This window comes from Microtus ochrogaster, chromosome 8 (genome assembly GCF_000317375.1).
Source record: "Microtus ochrogaster isolate Prairie Vole_2 chromosome 8, MicOch1.0, whole genome shotgun sequence".
NCBI classification, from domain to species: Eukaryota; Metazoa; Chordata; class Mammalia; order Rodentia; family Cricetidae; genus Microtus; species Microtus ochrogaster.
The window spans coordinates 49,259-61,594 of NC_022015.1; the positions used below are offsets into that span (position 1 = coordinate 49,259).

The 12,336-nt window shown below is 40.2% G+C and overlaps 1 protein-coding gene and 1 pseudogene across 1 annotated transcript; one reads left to right on the top strand and one right to left on the bottom strand.

Moving 5' to 3' along the window:
• Positions 1-1,336: 1,336 nt before the first annotated feature.
• LOC101986839 lies at positions 1,337-3,084 on the bottom strand (annotated as a pseudogene).
• Positions 3,085-10,922: 7,838 nt separating this feature from the next.
• On the top strand, positions 10,923-11,879 carry LOC101993135 (olfactory receptor 10T2-like). The gene has a single exon (XM_005351073.1). It carries the CDS (start codon positions 10,923-10,925, stop codon positions 11,877-11,879), a length of 957 nt encoding a protein of 318 aa, XP_005351130.1.
• The last annotated feature ends 457 nt before the right edge of the window (positions 11,880-12,336 follow it).

The window sequence follows — 12,336 nt, forward strand, 5'->3', positions numbered from 1 at the left end:
ATAAACTGATGGTAGAAACAAATCAAGCCAGCCAAGGTGGCACAAAGGCTGACTGCTTGATTATACCTGCCTTTTTAGTGCTATGACTGACTGAGTACATACATGTTGTTCTCAGATGATAGATGAAAACCAGTCAGCCAGATTCATTACCAATAGTCAAAGTCCTACGTCTTGAAGTGAGTATGCATTCATCTTTCAGTGAAGAGTCAAAGTTGTGGTGGTTATAGCCGTCTTTTATAGTCACCTTTGGGCATAAATCTCTGAAGATGCTAAAGACTCAAGTGTGAATTCTGAAGTACCACAGAGCATTCTTTTCTGTGAAGGATATTGAGTGATTCAATTCACAGGAAAAACAATTAAGCTTCCAAATCATGTCAATTCTCAAGTGGTCAATTTATTATTTTGTTCTCTATAGGTGTTCATGTATAGCCATGTAGGATTTAATATTTACTACATCATAATATAACAAAATTTTTATGAACAATTAGTTTCAAGTTTATTTGGATGTTTGTGAGAAGTAAATACTGCTGAACTTCAAATATAAAAGCTAAACCCATTTTTATCCATTCAATATTTTTATCAATCAGTATTTTTTTTTTGCTGTTGTTGAATTCATTACATAAAGTTGGTTGCCAAGTAAGTGCTGTATGATAATTCCGACCTGTTACTAGGTGGTGATGCAGGTCAAGTCAAGGGTTGAGGAACATTCAGGGTTTCTGCAGTCAAGGTTCAAAGAATCTTAGATGCCTTCCCTGGGATGTGTCCAGGACAACAGGTCATGAGACAGATGACATTCCTCACTAACAGGCTCTGGGCACCAGCCACGTGCACAGCTCTGGGCTGGCTAAGCAGACTGACACTATGTAGAGAGGGTGTGGTCTCGTACCACCCACCTTTTTCTTATCTGCTGTGCTGTGGGTTAACTCACTTCTGTGACCACAGCAGCCTCTGTAGAAAGTGTGCACCTTCCTTAAGGTAAACTGAAAACCTTCTCTGATGCCCAGCTATTTCAAGACAGTTTATTTCCAAAATGGGTCAGAACATTAGCTTTCGGCCCATTCTGCCAAATGCACGAGCTACAAAAGCTTGCTCAGCAGCTGAGGGCACACATTAGTATCATATTCAAAAAGTGATAAAAAAATCCATATAAAACAAATATCCAAAGTTTACACAGAAACAGAGGAAAGTGGACCCATTTCCTAGCCTTCTATGCTGCATCCCTGCCAACCCTACTCTTACAAAGACATTTCATAACTAGGGGTAATTAAGTTAAATTGTCTTCCCCAAATCCCTTAATTCAAGCTAAACATGCAGATAAGAGCTATAAGAATGGCATCTACAGACTGATACTAGCAGAAGCACACGCTACTGGGTGACAGTCCATCCCACTCTCCTGGACACAAGATGTGGGCAGAGTGCCAACATTCTGTTCCTCCACTTCTGGTGGGATGCCAAGGCCCTGGATCTGCTTCATGAGTTGCCACATCAGCCTCGACATTACATAGCAGATAGAAGGCCTCTGGGACCCATTGAAAGTAGATGCAGCAGCAACAGTATATGCATCCATGTTCTCAATGAGCAGCCACTCACTCTCATGCATGTTAGGCAGGTTACAATGCTCAACTCTCCGAACAAGGCCATCATATGCTGGTCCCCAGATGTTGAATGAGTAATACGTCTTATCTGGCTTGGGTCTCTTCGGCAGCAGGAACTTCACATGTGTATGATCATAAAGGATGCAATTAAATGTTCCATACCCTCCATCCCTCACATAATACATGAAGGTTTGTTCATTTGACTCATCTTTATCATCAGAGTTGGTCTGCTCCTTCCATACCACTTTTTTTGGCAATGATATTGACTGCCAGTGTGAAAGCTGAAACGGCAGGGTTTCTGCCTGGCTCAGTTGTAACTCTCATCCCAGTCTGGTAGGAAGTACTTGTCCAGAGCTGGTGATCTCTTCAAATTTAACCTTCCTATCCTCAGATACAGGAAAGCCACAAGCAATATCAAGCAGATACTTGCTAAAACCAACTTCTGTTCCCATGTCAAATACACAGCAGTCATCCAACAGGACCATATGAAGGTCTCAGGGTCAGCAAGCACATCCACTCTCCACATGGAAACTGACACCAATGACATCAATATTTAGCTCTTTTGCCCATTACAAGAGAAGCTTGCTGGTTTTGAGTGTGGCACCAAACTTAACACTTGTTAGAAGAAGGGGCTGCTTGTTGGTCCCTGGCTGCTCAGAGCCCCAAAAGAAATCACACAGAAACCATATTATTTAAATCACTGCTTGGCCCATTAGCTCTAGCTTCTTATTGGCTAACTCTTACATATTAATTTAACCCACCTCCATTAATCTGTGTATCACCATGTGGCAGTGACTTACCCCGGCAAAGTTCCATCCAGCATCTGTCTCTATCAGGGGCTACATGGCTTCTCCCTACTCTGTCCTTCTTTCTCCCAGCATTTAGTTCCGTCTTTCTCTCCTCCCTCTTCTTCACCCTGCCATAGGCTCAAGCCAGCTTTCTTTATTAACTGATCATATTCATAGCATACAGAAGGGAATCCCACATCTAACACTGAGGTGACAAACTGCTTTGGAATCATCAGTGGCAATCCAAAAAACCAACTCTGCCTTTGGATGTGCTTTGGCGACCACCATCAACTCAACCTCACTGTCAAAATCATCATCTGGACTCCATTACTGGCAGCATACTTGATCTGAGACACTTGTTTAGAAGGATTTGCAAAGATAATCCTCTCTGGAGGCAGCCCTAGCCCCTGCACCAACTGGATTTCAGTCTTGCTTGCATAGCCAAAACCTGTTCCAGTGGCAGCTAAGGTGGTCACTATGGCTCTGCTGTCATTACTTTTGACTGCATAAAAAGGAGTGACACGAAGAAGAGCTTTTAGCCATCTTAGTTGGTCCTTCAGAGTATCTCCCAGGTCCAACATAGAAAGCATCCTTGTCATCAAAGAAAGAAACTTTATTAATTTTTGGTCCTGAATGTCCTTGGCAGTAAAGCCTTCATCAAGGATATGGCTGTCAAACTCTTCCTTCTTAAAACTATTCATGATTCTCGATGTGCCCACAAAAAAAAATTCAGAAAAAAAAAAAAAACCTGGAGGTGGAATTAAATTATTGTCAGCTCCTCACAAAGCAAGCTATTCAGGAACTCTGAACGCTGTCTCCTTGGAGCGGTAGCAGTGTTCTCACAGTGTACTGATGCTGCTGGCCAGCCCCACGAAGATGCAGAAAAGTGCTCAGCCACCAATCGCCACCCCAGTTGAACCTGCAGCAGATGCCGGCCCAAGGTGGCACTGAGCTGCTGGCTGAGAGCAGGCAGACAGTGGCAGCCGCTACAGGAACTGACCACCAATAAGTATTTCTAATTTTTCCATCTTTAACATATGCCATCAAGTACTCTGGAGAGCGTGAAGTGGAACTTCACATAAAGTTGAATTTTAAATAACAAAATGTTTTACACATTTCCATCACTGTATAAGAAGACAGAGCAAGAATTCTTAAACTTGCATGAAGAACTAGAATTTTAAAATGACTTGGATGCCTTCAAAACTGGAAATAGAATCAAAGTGTCACCTCTTGAGTACTCCCCTTGTGTAGGTAGGTCATGGCAGAACACTAACTCTTTAGCCCAAAGACTCAATGATACTTTAATTCTCTTGATAACGTTAATTTCAGAATCCCTTGTAACCCTGTTATTGCAGGGTTGGAATGACAAAGACTACAATAATTACAAACAAAATTTCCCTTTATATGGATAATTATGTTAAGAACTTTACACATAGTAAATGTTCACAGTGCGTTTTGGAGTAGATGTTTTTACTGTTCTCATGTTTTTATTGTATAGAGAAGAGACTAAAGAGTTTAAACAATTGTGTACTGTGATTCTGAGCCCTATGTATCTCCCAGTGGATAGATATCTACAATCTATAAAGAACTAAAAGCAAACCAAAACAAATACAGACACAAAAAGATTATCCATACATTAATGAATTAAGCAATCTTGAAATAATAATAAAAACTGCAAATAAGTATGTAAAAAAGGGAAACATGTGTTCACTAGTTTTAGCCATTAGGGAAATAAGTATTAAAATGATATTGGGAGTACATTATGAAAAAAATAAATGGCTCAAAGGTTGGAGAGGATATGGATAAGGAATTATTATATACTTTGTAAGTCTCTATCTATCTATCTATCTATCTATCTATCTCTGCTCCCTTTAAGACAACACACACACAATATTTAAAAAATAGAGCTATCATATGATCTGTCCATAAGACTCTCCAGTATAAACTCAAGGGAGTCTAAGTCCGAAGGCCCCAGAGATACTTGCGTCCTCATGTTTATTGTTGAACTGTGCACAGTATCCTAGACATGTAGTGGTCTGGAGATTTATCAACAGATGAGTGAATTAGGAAAGCATGAAACATATGCACAATAGAATTTTATCCCTCTGTTAAGAAAAAAATAGCTAATTGATTAGAAAATGGATGGAACTTGTGGCACGATTGAGCCACAGCAGAAGAAAGGATAGAGAAAAGATGCTGTGCATACACCATGGGCTATTATTCAGTTATTTAAAACCCTGTGGTGTGCAGGACAAATATATGCAATAATTGAAATCTTTTTTTTTTTTCAGATTTTTTGAGACAGGGTTTCTCCGCAGCGTTTGGTTCCTGTCCTAGAACTAGCTCTTGTAGACCAGGCTGGCCTCAAACTCACAGAGATCCACCTGCCTCTGCCTCCCGAGTGCTAGGATTAAAGGCGTGCGCCACCACCACCCGGCAATAATTGAAATCTTAATGAGCCAAATATATCATATAAAACATCCAATGATCTTTCTTATATTCAGAAACTATTTTTTTAAAGTAGCCTGAAAATTGAAGAGGGACCATAAGTAACTGAAAAGAGCATTGAGGTAGGCGAGAAAAAAGTTAGACATCAGAGAACACAAAGTGGACATGACCAAAGCATGACATATAATTATACAAATTCCATCATGAAGGCTATTAATTTTTTCAGTTGACAATTATTTTTGGAAAATACATGATGGATGTTTGAGGCACTATCTATGTTGAATTACTAATTACTATATACATTGTGTATTAGTACCAAAAGATCACATATGCCATAGACATGTATTATTTTGCTTCTCCATATTTGTTAAAAATTAATTCAATTTACATTTTTAAAATAAGTGCTTTAAATATTTATATGCTGTGTATTAGTTTAAAAATAAACCTAGTTTAGTTGTATGAGTGTGTTTGTACATGTGTGTGTGCATGTTCACTTATGTAGACAAAAGGACAACCTTGGGCACTGTTGCTAAAAAGCAATCCAATTGGGTGAAGGGTGCTGGTATCTCTCACTGGCTTGGAACTCTCCAAGAAGACTGGACTAGCTGCCCAGTGAACCCTAGGGATCGCCCTGCCTCTGTCTCCTCAGTGCTAGAATTACAAGCAAGGGCCACCATATGGTTCTTCTCACAGATGCTGGGCATCAAAGCCAGGTCCTCAGATTTATGCATCAGGCACCTTGCAGTCTGAGTTCCCTACTCAGCCCTAGAATAATGTGTTGGCTGTTTTGCTATAGTGTCTGAAGTTATGAGAGTGAATATTGAAGAGAAGGTGTGATTTACCATAAGTGGTAAAGAGTTTGAGATACAGATACCGAGATGATCATTCAGAAGTCATTTACAGGAAAAATCAACGTCAGCGCACTAAGCAGGGGTTTGTATGAAAGTCAATGTTCTCTGTAAACAGCATCTTCTCAACAAAGCTGCCTTATGAGAAATGAATGACACAGATTATATTGCATGTTCCTTCTCTTCCTGTCCGGCTCCTTCTGTTTCCCCAAGTAATAATCTCATAACGCTCATTCTTCTACCATGTAAATACAGTAGCAGAAGACTAAAGGACTTGGCAAAGTTCCAAAGTCATAAAACAAATGGTGTTATTCGAGAGGTATACACCCCCATAGAATCCTTTGCACCCCAAGATATTAACACGTTAATCTTAAACCATTTCCAGATATTCATAAAAGTAATAAACAGAGGAAGTCCCTATCACTTCTCAAGAATTAGAAAGCCCTGTGGATAAGACATTGGATAAAAGCCCCATAAACACATAATTTCGAGTACCAAAAGCAGTCTCAAGATAATCATCTCCAGTGGCCCCAGGACTCTCATTAAAACCTTGAGTGTTCTAAGCCCCACCCTTAAGGAATGCGGAAGACATCTCCTTAAACTGTAAGAGACCAATTTCTGCAATTGGTCACAGGCATCCCCGTGACAAAAGCAGCTTCGCTGCTCATCCCTGCATTATGCGATGTATAAACTCTCAGAGAAAGCCCCCCTGAAGGGAGAGATGAAATTCTTCAGATGCTCTCACTTCTTGGTTTTAAGAGAGTGGAAGGTGACTCTCCTCCTTGAGAAGGTGGGGGGTTTGTGGAGGCTTCACGTTGTTGTTGTTCCTTACAATGAGTATGTGCTTGGCTTTTGTTTTTCAAAATCAAGATCCAGTGGCTGTTTATTGCTTGGTAGAAGGTATTAGGGGAAGTGTGGACACAGATGACAAGAAGTTAATAATGTTGCCATTTTCTTGTTCCTCATAGAGATGACGCCAAGAAAAGTACACAGGGAAGTGATGGATGGAAAACAGAGAACAAGATGGGAAATCCAGATGCAGGTCCTGATAATGTCCAGAGGGAAAAATATCAATTAATGCAATATTGTAAGTATCTTGTTGTCTAATGGCAGTCATTGATAATGGAGGATTAAAATGATATCACACTGTCCTTGTCCCACTCTATTTCAATAGATTGGGGAATTTATCCTCACATACATGAAAATCATTGTGAGACCATCAGTCAAAGTCATTGACAAAGTCTGTAGAAACTAGACATCCCCTGGTACTATGGTATTACTCTCTTGAAAACACCAAGAACTTGTAGTCAGTATGAGGGGCTACTGATCAATCAGTGTTTTATTAAACCAATACAAGTGACAAATCTTTGCAGTGTACATGAGCATTATCCCACCGTAGGGTTTTTTGTTAATTTCTTTTTGTTTGTTTTTCACAAATTCTAGCAATTTTAACATTCCCTTAATAAAAGACCACTTGTGTAAACCAGGTGATTCCATACTGCATCAAGTAGGGGTAGTGGCTAGGAATGCGGAGATAATTTCTTTCTCCCAGGCTCTAAGCAAGAACTCCTGCACTTGACATTTTTGTCACCTTGCTAGATTGTTTATCATTCATGAATACAATTAAGCAAAAAGGAGTGAAACACCAGCACATTCATTCACCGTGTTCAGTGTGCAGAGTCCTGAGAACATTGGGCAATTGCCAAAATGAAGCAAATACAAATATATTAAAGACTGTGTTGTAAATGAATTAGCACATGCACATGAGTGTTAGTTGGGAAAATGTGTCTGGAGAGTAAAAGAGCTTTTTCCTATAGTCGCTGAGCTAGTCATGGTCAAAAACCTATATTCACTAGACTGACACAAAACAAAACAATTTAGAAAGCCCAAAGAAATGATTAACACAGAAAGGGAAGTTTAGAAAGCTTTCCCAGGGCAAGTAACATCTGAACGTTCTGTCAGAAAGGGCATTGCAGGTGAGAGCAGCAACACACAAAAGTGGAAGATCAAAAAACAAGTAGTTACAACTGGGATTCTTTAAAGCTTTCTCACAAAGAGAAGTTTGGCAGCAGGAAATGATGATGGACAGGCAAGACCTTAAATCCATACGTATTGGGAAACTTTACAGTCAAAGAGACACAGGTGCACTAAGTACCCGCGGAGCCATCATTTCCTTGTCACAGGGAAGACCACTGCAGTAGCTCTTGTCTCTCATGACAGCTGTGAGGATACAGAGTACTGGACAACAGAAATATTTAGTAAAAATTACGGAAATCACTAGAGATTAGTAAAGTTCCCCTTTACACCTCTGGGTGTGTCTGTGAGGAATTTCCAGAGAGCATTGAACAAGGTGGAGGAGCATCCCCTGATTCTGTGGGATCATCCCACAGGCTAGACACACATAGATGGAATAAGAGGCACAAGGTGAAGAGAGACTAGAAAGCAAAGGCATTCTCTCTCTCTGTTTTCATGAGGCAAATAGCCTCCTCTTGTTTGAGTTCCCATGTCACCACCACCTCAGATCCTAAGCAATGGAATCAGGCAACCACGGACTGAAACTGTGATGCAAATAGACAGTCCTTCCCTTTGATGGCCCTTAGATTTGGGGTCCCAGTTTTGGAAAGATAACTATCACTGAAATTTTGGAAGCAATAGTTTCTACAAAAAGGAGGAGTACCATGATAGGAGATTTGATATGGAAGAGTATAGGAACAGGAAAACAGAGACTAGAAACTACTGCAAAAAAACCTAAATGAGTGATAAAGTAAAATGGAGGAGGCATTTTAGCTTGGATTCCAGAGCCCAGAGAATGGCAAATGAGTAAATGCAAATGAATTTAAAATATGTAGGACTCTAATGAATAGGGGAAAGTTAAACAAAAACAATACCATATACAAAGCAACAGGATTAGGTTGCATTTGGAAAGCAGAGCACATCTGGTATGCGCATAGGATAGGCAGGGCTAGAGTAGGACTGAACCAAGACATTTTCTATTTATAAACAAAACTGAGATTCATGCTGGGGCATTTATGTCTAGTTCTATGAATAGTGGATACCTACATACTGTTTTTGACACTATCAGCAGATTGATTAATATGTCCTGTCTAGAATTCTAACATCTGGTCACAGTGTGAAGAATGAAGTTGTGTGTGTGTGTGTGTGTGTGTGTGTGTGTGTGTGTGTGTGTGTGTGTGATAAACCTAAAAGTTGCAATTTACTCTATGGGAAATGCCCAATGCAATTAAAAGTACACCTTATATTTAAAATAGAATATTAAATTTGGAATGCAGGAAGTAACTTGTTGGGCATAAAGATGAGAAACAAGTTTAAAATGGAACTATTTAATCTCTCTAATGACTATAAATAACTTTTAAAAATACAAGAGACATGATGTGGCCAGATTAGCCATAAAAATTCTGCTTTCAATACTTGGAAGGTGTTGAATCATGTTCAAAGAAAACTGAACACCTTTTTCCATAGAGGTTAGACTTATAATCACAAAAGGTTGAAGAAATTTTCATGGAAAGGGCTTTCCTTTAGAAATAACTAAGCTGAGAAACCTTCAGAGGAAAAAAATCTGATCTTAAAGATAAACCACAAGAGTTTCAAGGAAGATTGCTGGAGAACATTTTGTTACTCCCAAGAAGTCCTTTGTTAGGCACACCTGTAATATCCTCTCCTGCTCTTCACATGGCATTCTGCAATCCACCTAAGTATCTCACCTCCTCACACAGGCCTTTGCTGATGGAACAGACAATAGCCATGCACTACCACATGATAGGCATATATCCACCTGGATCCATACTGTGTGTCTTGGGCAATGAAGTGCACATGGTGGGTGTTTGGTCAATATAAGGTGAATGAAGCCATGACTGTTACTAGACATTCAGCCACTCTTTGTAAAATCTGAGTGCTGATACCTACCTCATATGTTTATGAGGATTATATGAACACTGTCTAACCCCAGCATACTTTGTAGTTCATCTTCTGTGTTGAGAGGATGCTGTTCACATGGCTGAACTCATATTCTGTTCCTGAATCTTCAGTACTGATTAGAAAATAGGAACTCTTCAAAGAGCAGAAAGATATATCATCATTTACATTAATCCCTGTGAATTCTATATATTGATTTCCAGCCAGTATCTCCTTTGTTGTCTGTATTCCTCTTCCTTTTTAATCACTGTCTTCCATGATTTAACAGTGATTGATGTTTAAATCAAAACAATATGCACAGTCCTCATGTCATTCTTGCCTCATACATTCTTTCTGTATGGACTGGAAATTTAATAAACAAATGATTTAGAAATATGATATAAAAATTGATCTCAGGAATTTAAAGTGGTTCCTTCAAGTCTCTATTGCAAAACCATCAGAGTATAGCAGCTGGAAAATAATGCTGATCAAATGCCTATGACTAAATTTGACTGACAGTCTAAAATGACATTGTTCTCAAAACTCACTCCAACCCCAGATGCTTTCAATGCAATGTTCTCAACAACTACAAAGTCATTGAACTAGCTCACTAAGAACTACTAATATTATTATTATTATTGTATATTTAAAACAGTCTGAAATTGCCTGGTAAATGGCTTATCTCATCTAGTTACTTTCAAAATTGTCACTGTTATAGCTAATCTTGGTTGTCAGTTGGACTGCATCTGTTGTCAACTAACACCCAAGTGGCTGGGCACACTTGTGAGGATTTTTCTTGACTGGATCATTTGAGGTAGGAAGACCCATCCTAAATCTGGGCTATACCTTCTGGTCCAGGCTATATGAAAGGACATGGGAGAAGGAAGCTCTGCCTGCTTGCTCTCATTCTCACTAGCAAGTTCATCTATCCTGGTGCTGATGCATTGCTTCACTGGTGTTAAAACCTACTTCTCTGTGGTTCCAGTGTAGACTGAGGACTGGCTGAGGCGTCCAACATCAAAAACTCTCAGATTCTTCGACTTTTCAATATGAGCCAGCCACTGTTGGAGTACATCGTCCACAGCCAACAAGCCTTCGCCCTAACCTATGGAGTATGAACAGACTTACTTACTAGAAATATTCGTATCATTTAGACTCCTAACTTTGTCCTTGGTCACTGTCATCCAAGACTCTCCTGTGGTTATTAAATTTATTTCAGGGGACCTTGATGAAAATCCTGGCGACATCATTGCAGAATCTCTTCACAGTTGTCTCTGAGTCTTCACCTTAAGTAAACATTCTGCCTGGTCAAAAGTGCTGCCACCAGGAGGATGGGCAATCACACCACAGTGACCACATTCCTTCTATGGGGATTTTCCAGTTTCCCAGAACTACAGAATCTACTCTTTGCTGTGATTCTCCTCTCCCATGTGACCATTCTCCTAGCAAATGCATTGATCATGTCAGCCATCAAGCTCAACCACAACCTTCACACTCCCATGTACTTTTTCCTCTTTGCTTTGTCCTTTTCAGAAACCTGCACCACTATGGTGATCCTACCCCGAATGTTAGTGGACTTGCAATCAGAGAGCAAGGCCATTTCTCTCCCTGAGTGTGCCACACAGATGTTTTTCTTCTTTGGGTTGGGAGGCAACAACTGCTTTATCTTGTCTGCCATGTCCTATGACCGTTACACCGCCATCCACAACCCCCTGCATTATCCAATCCTGATGACTCAGAAGATCTGCTTCCAGCTCATCATGGCCTCTGGGGTGGTTGGCTTCGCAGTTTCTCTGTGCATTGTCATCATAATATTCAACTTGTCTTTTTGTAACTCCAACATCATTCAGCACTTTTTTTGTGATATCGAGCCTGTGGTCTCCCTTGCCTGTAATTACACATTTTATCAAAAAGTGATTCTCCTTGCATTCACTGCCTTTGTGTTGGTGGGCAGCTTTGTTTTGATCATGGTTTCTTATGTCTTCATTGTCATAGTAGTTGTGAAGATGCCCTCCGCCAGGGGGAGGTATAAGACCTTTTCAACTTGCTCCTCCCATTTCACTGTGGTTTTCATACACTATGGGTTTGCTTGTTTTGTCTATTTGAGACCCAAGAACAGCGACTCTTTCAGGGATGACACACTATTGGCAATGACATACACCATTCTGACACCTCTGCTCAACCCCATCATTTACAGTCTAAGGAACAAAGACATGCAGACAGCTCTGAGAAAGGACCTAGGCAACATAATCAAGCTTTTTCCTAAAATGATAAATAAAAGATCCTAAAAGACTAAAGTGTATATGCTCTTATAGGGGAAATGGGATAAATAGTCATTCATCTGACTACAGAGCAAGGCCAGTTCAGGTACCCTCTCCACAATTGTTTAGAGTCTTAGCTGGGGTCATCCTATATATTTCTCGGAATTTATCTAGTGGCAGGTTTCTTGATAGTCCCATATGGCCCCCTCAATCAAGACATCTCTTTCCTTGCTCTCCATGTCTGTCCTTCCCCCATTGCTAACCATCCCGTTCCCTCGAGTTCTCCTCCCTCCTTCCTTGCAAGGTTCAGTAAACTTCCAGGACTTCCAGAAACTGTATATTGGCAGGTTCAAGTGCTCCATAGGACTACAGAGCTTAATTGAAAACAAGGTTTCCTGGGGTGCTAGGATGGTGGAATCCAGGGTGCCAGAGTGAGAGACAGACAGACAGAAAGACAGACAAACAGACAGACAGATAGGAATTT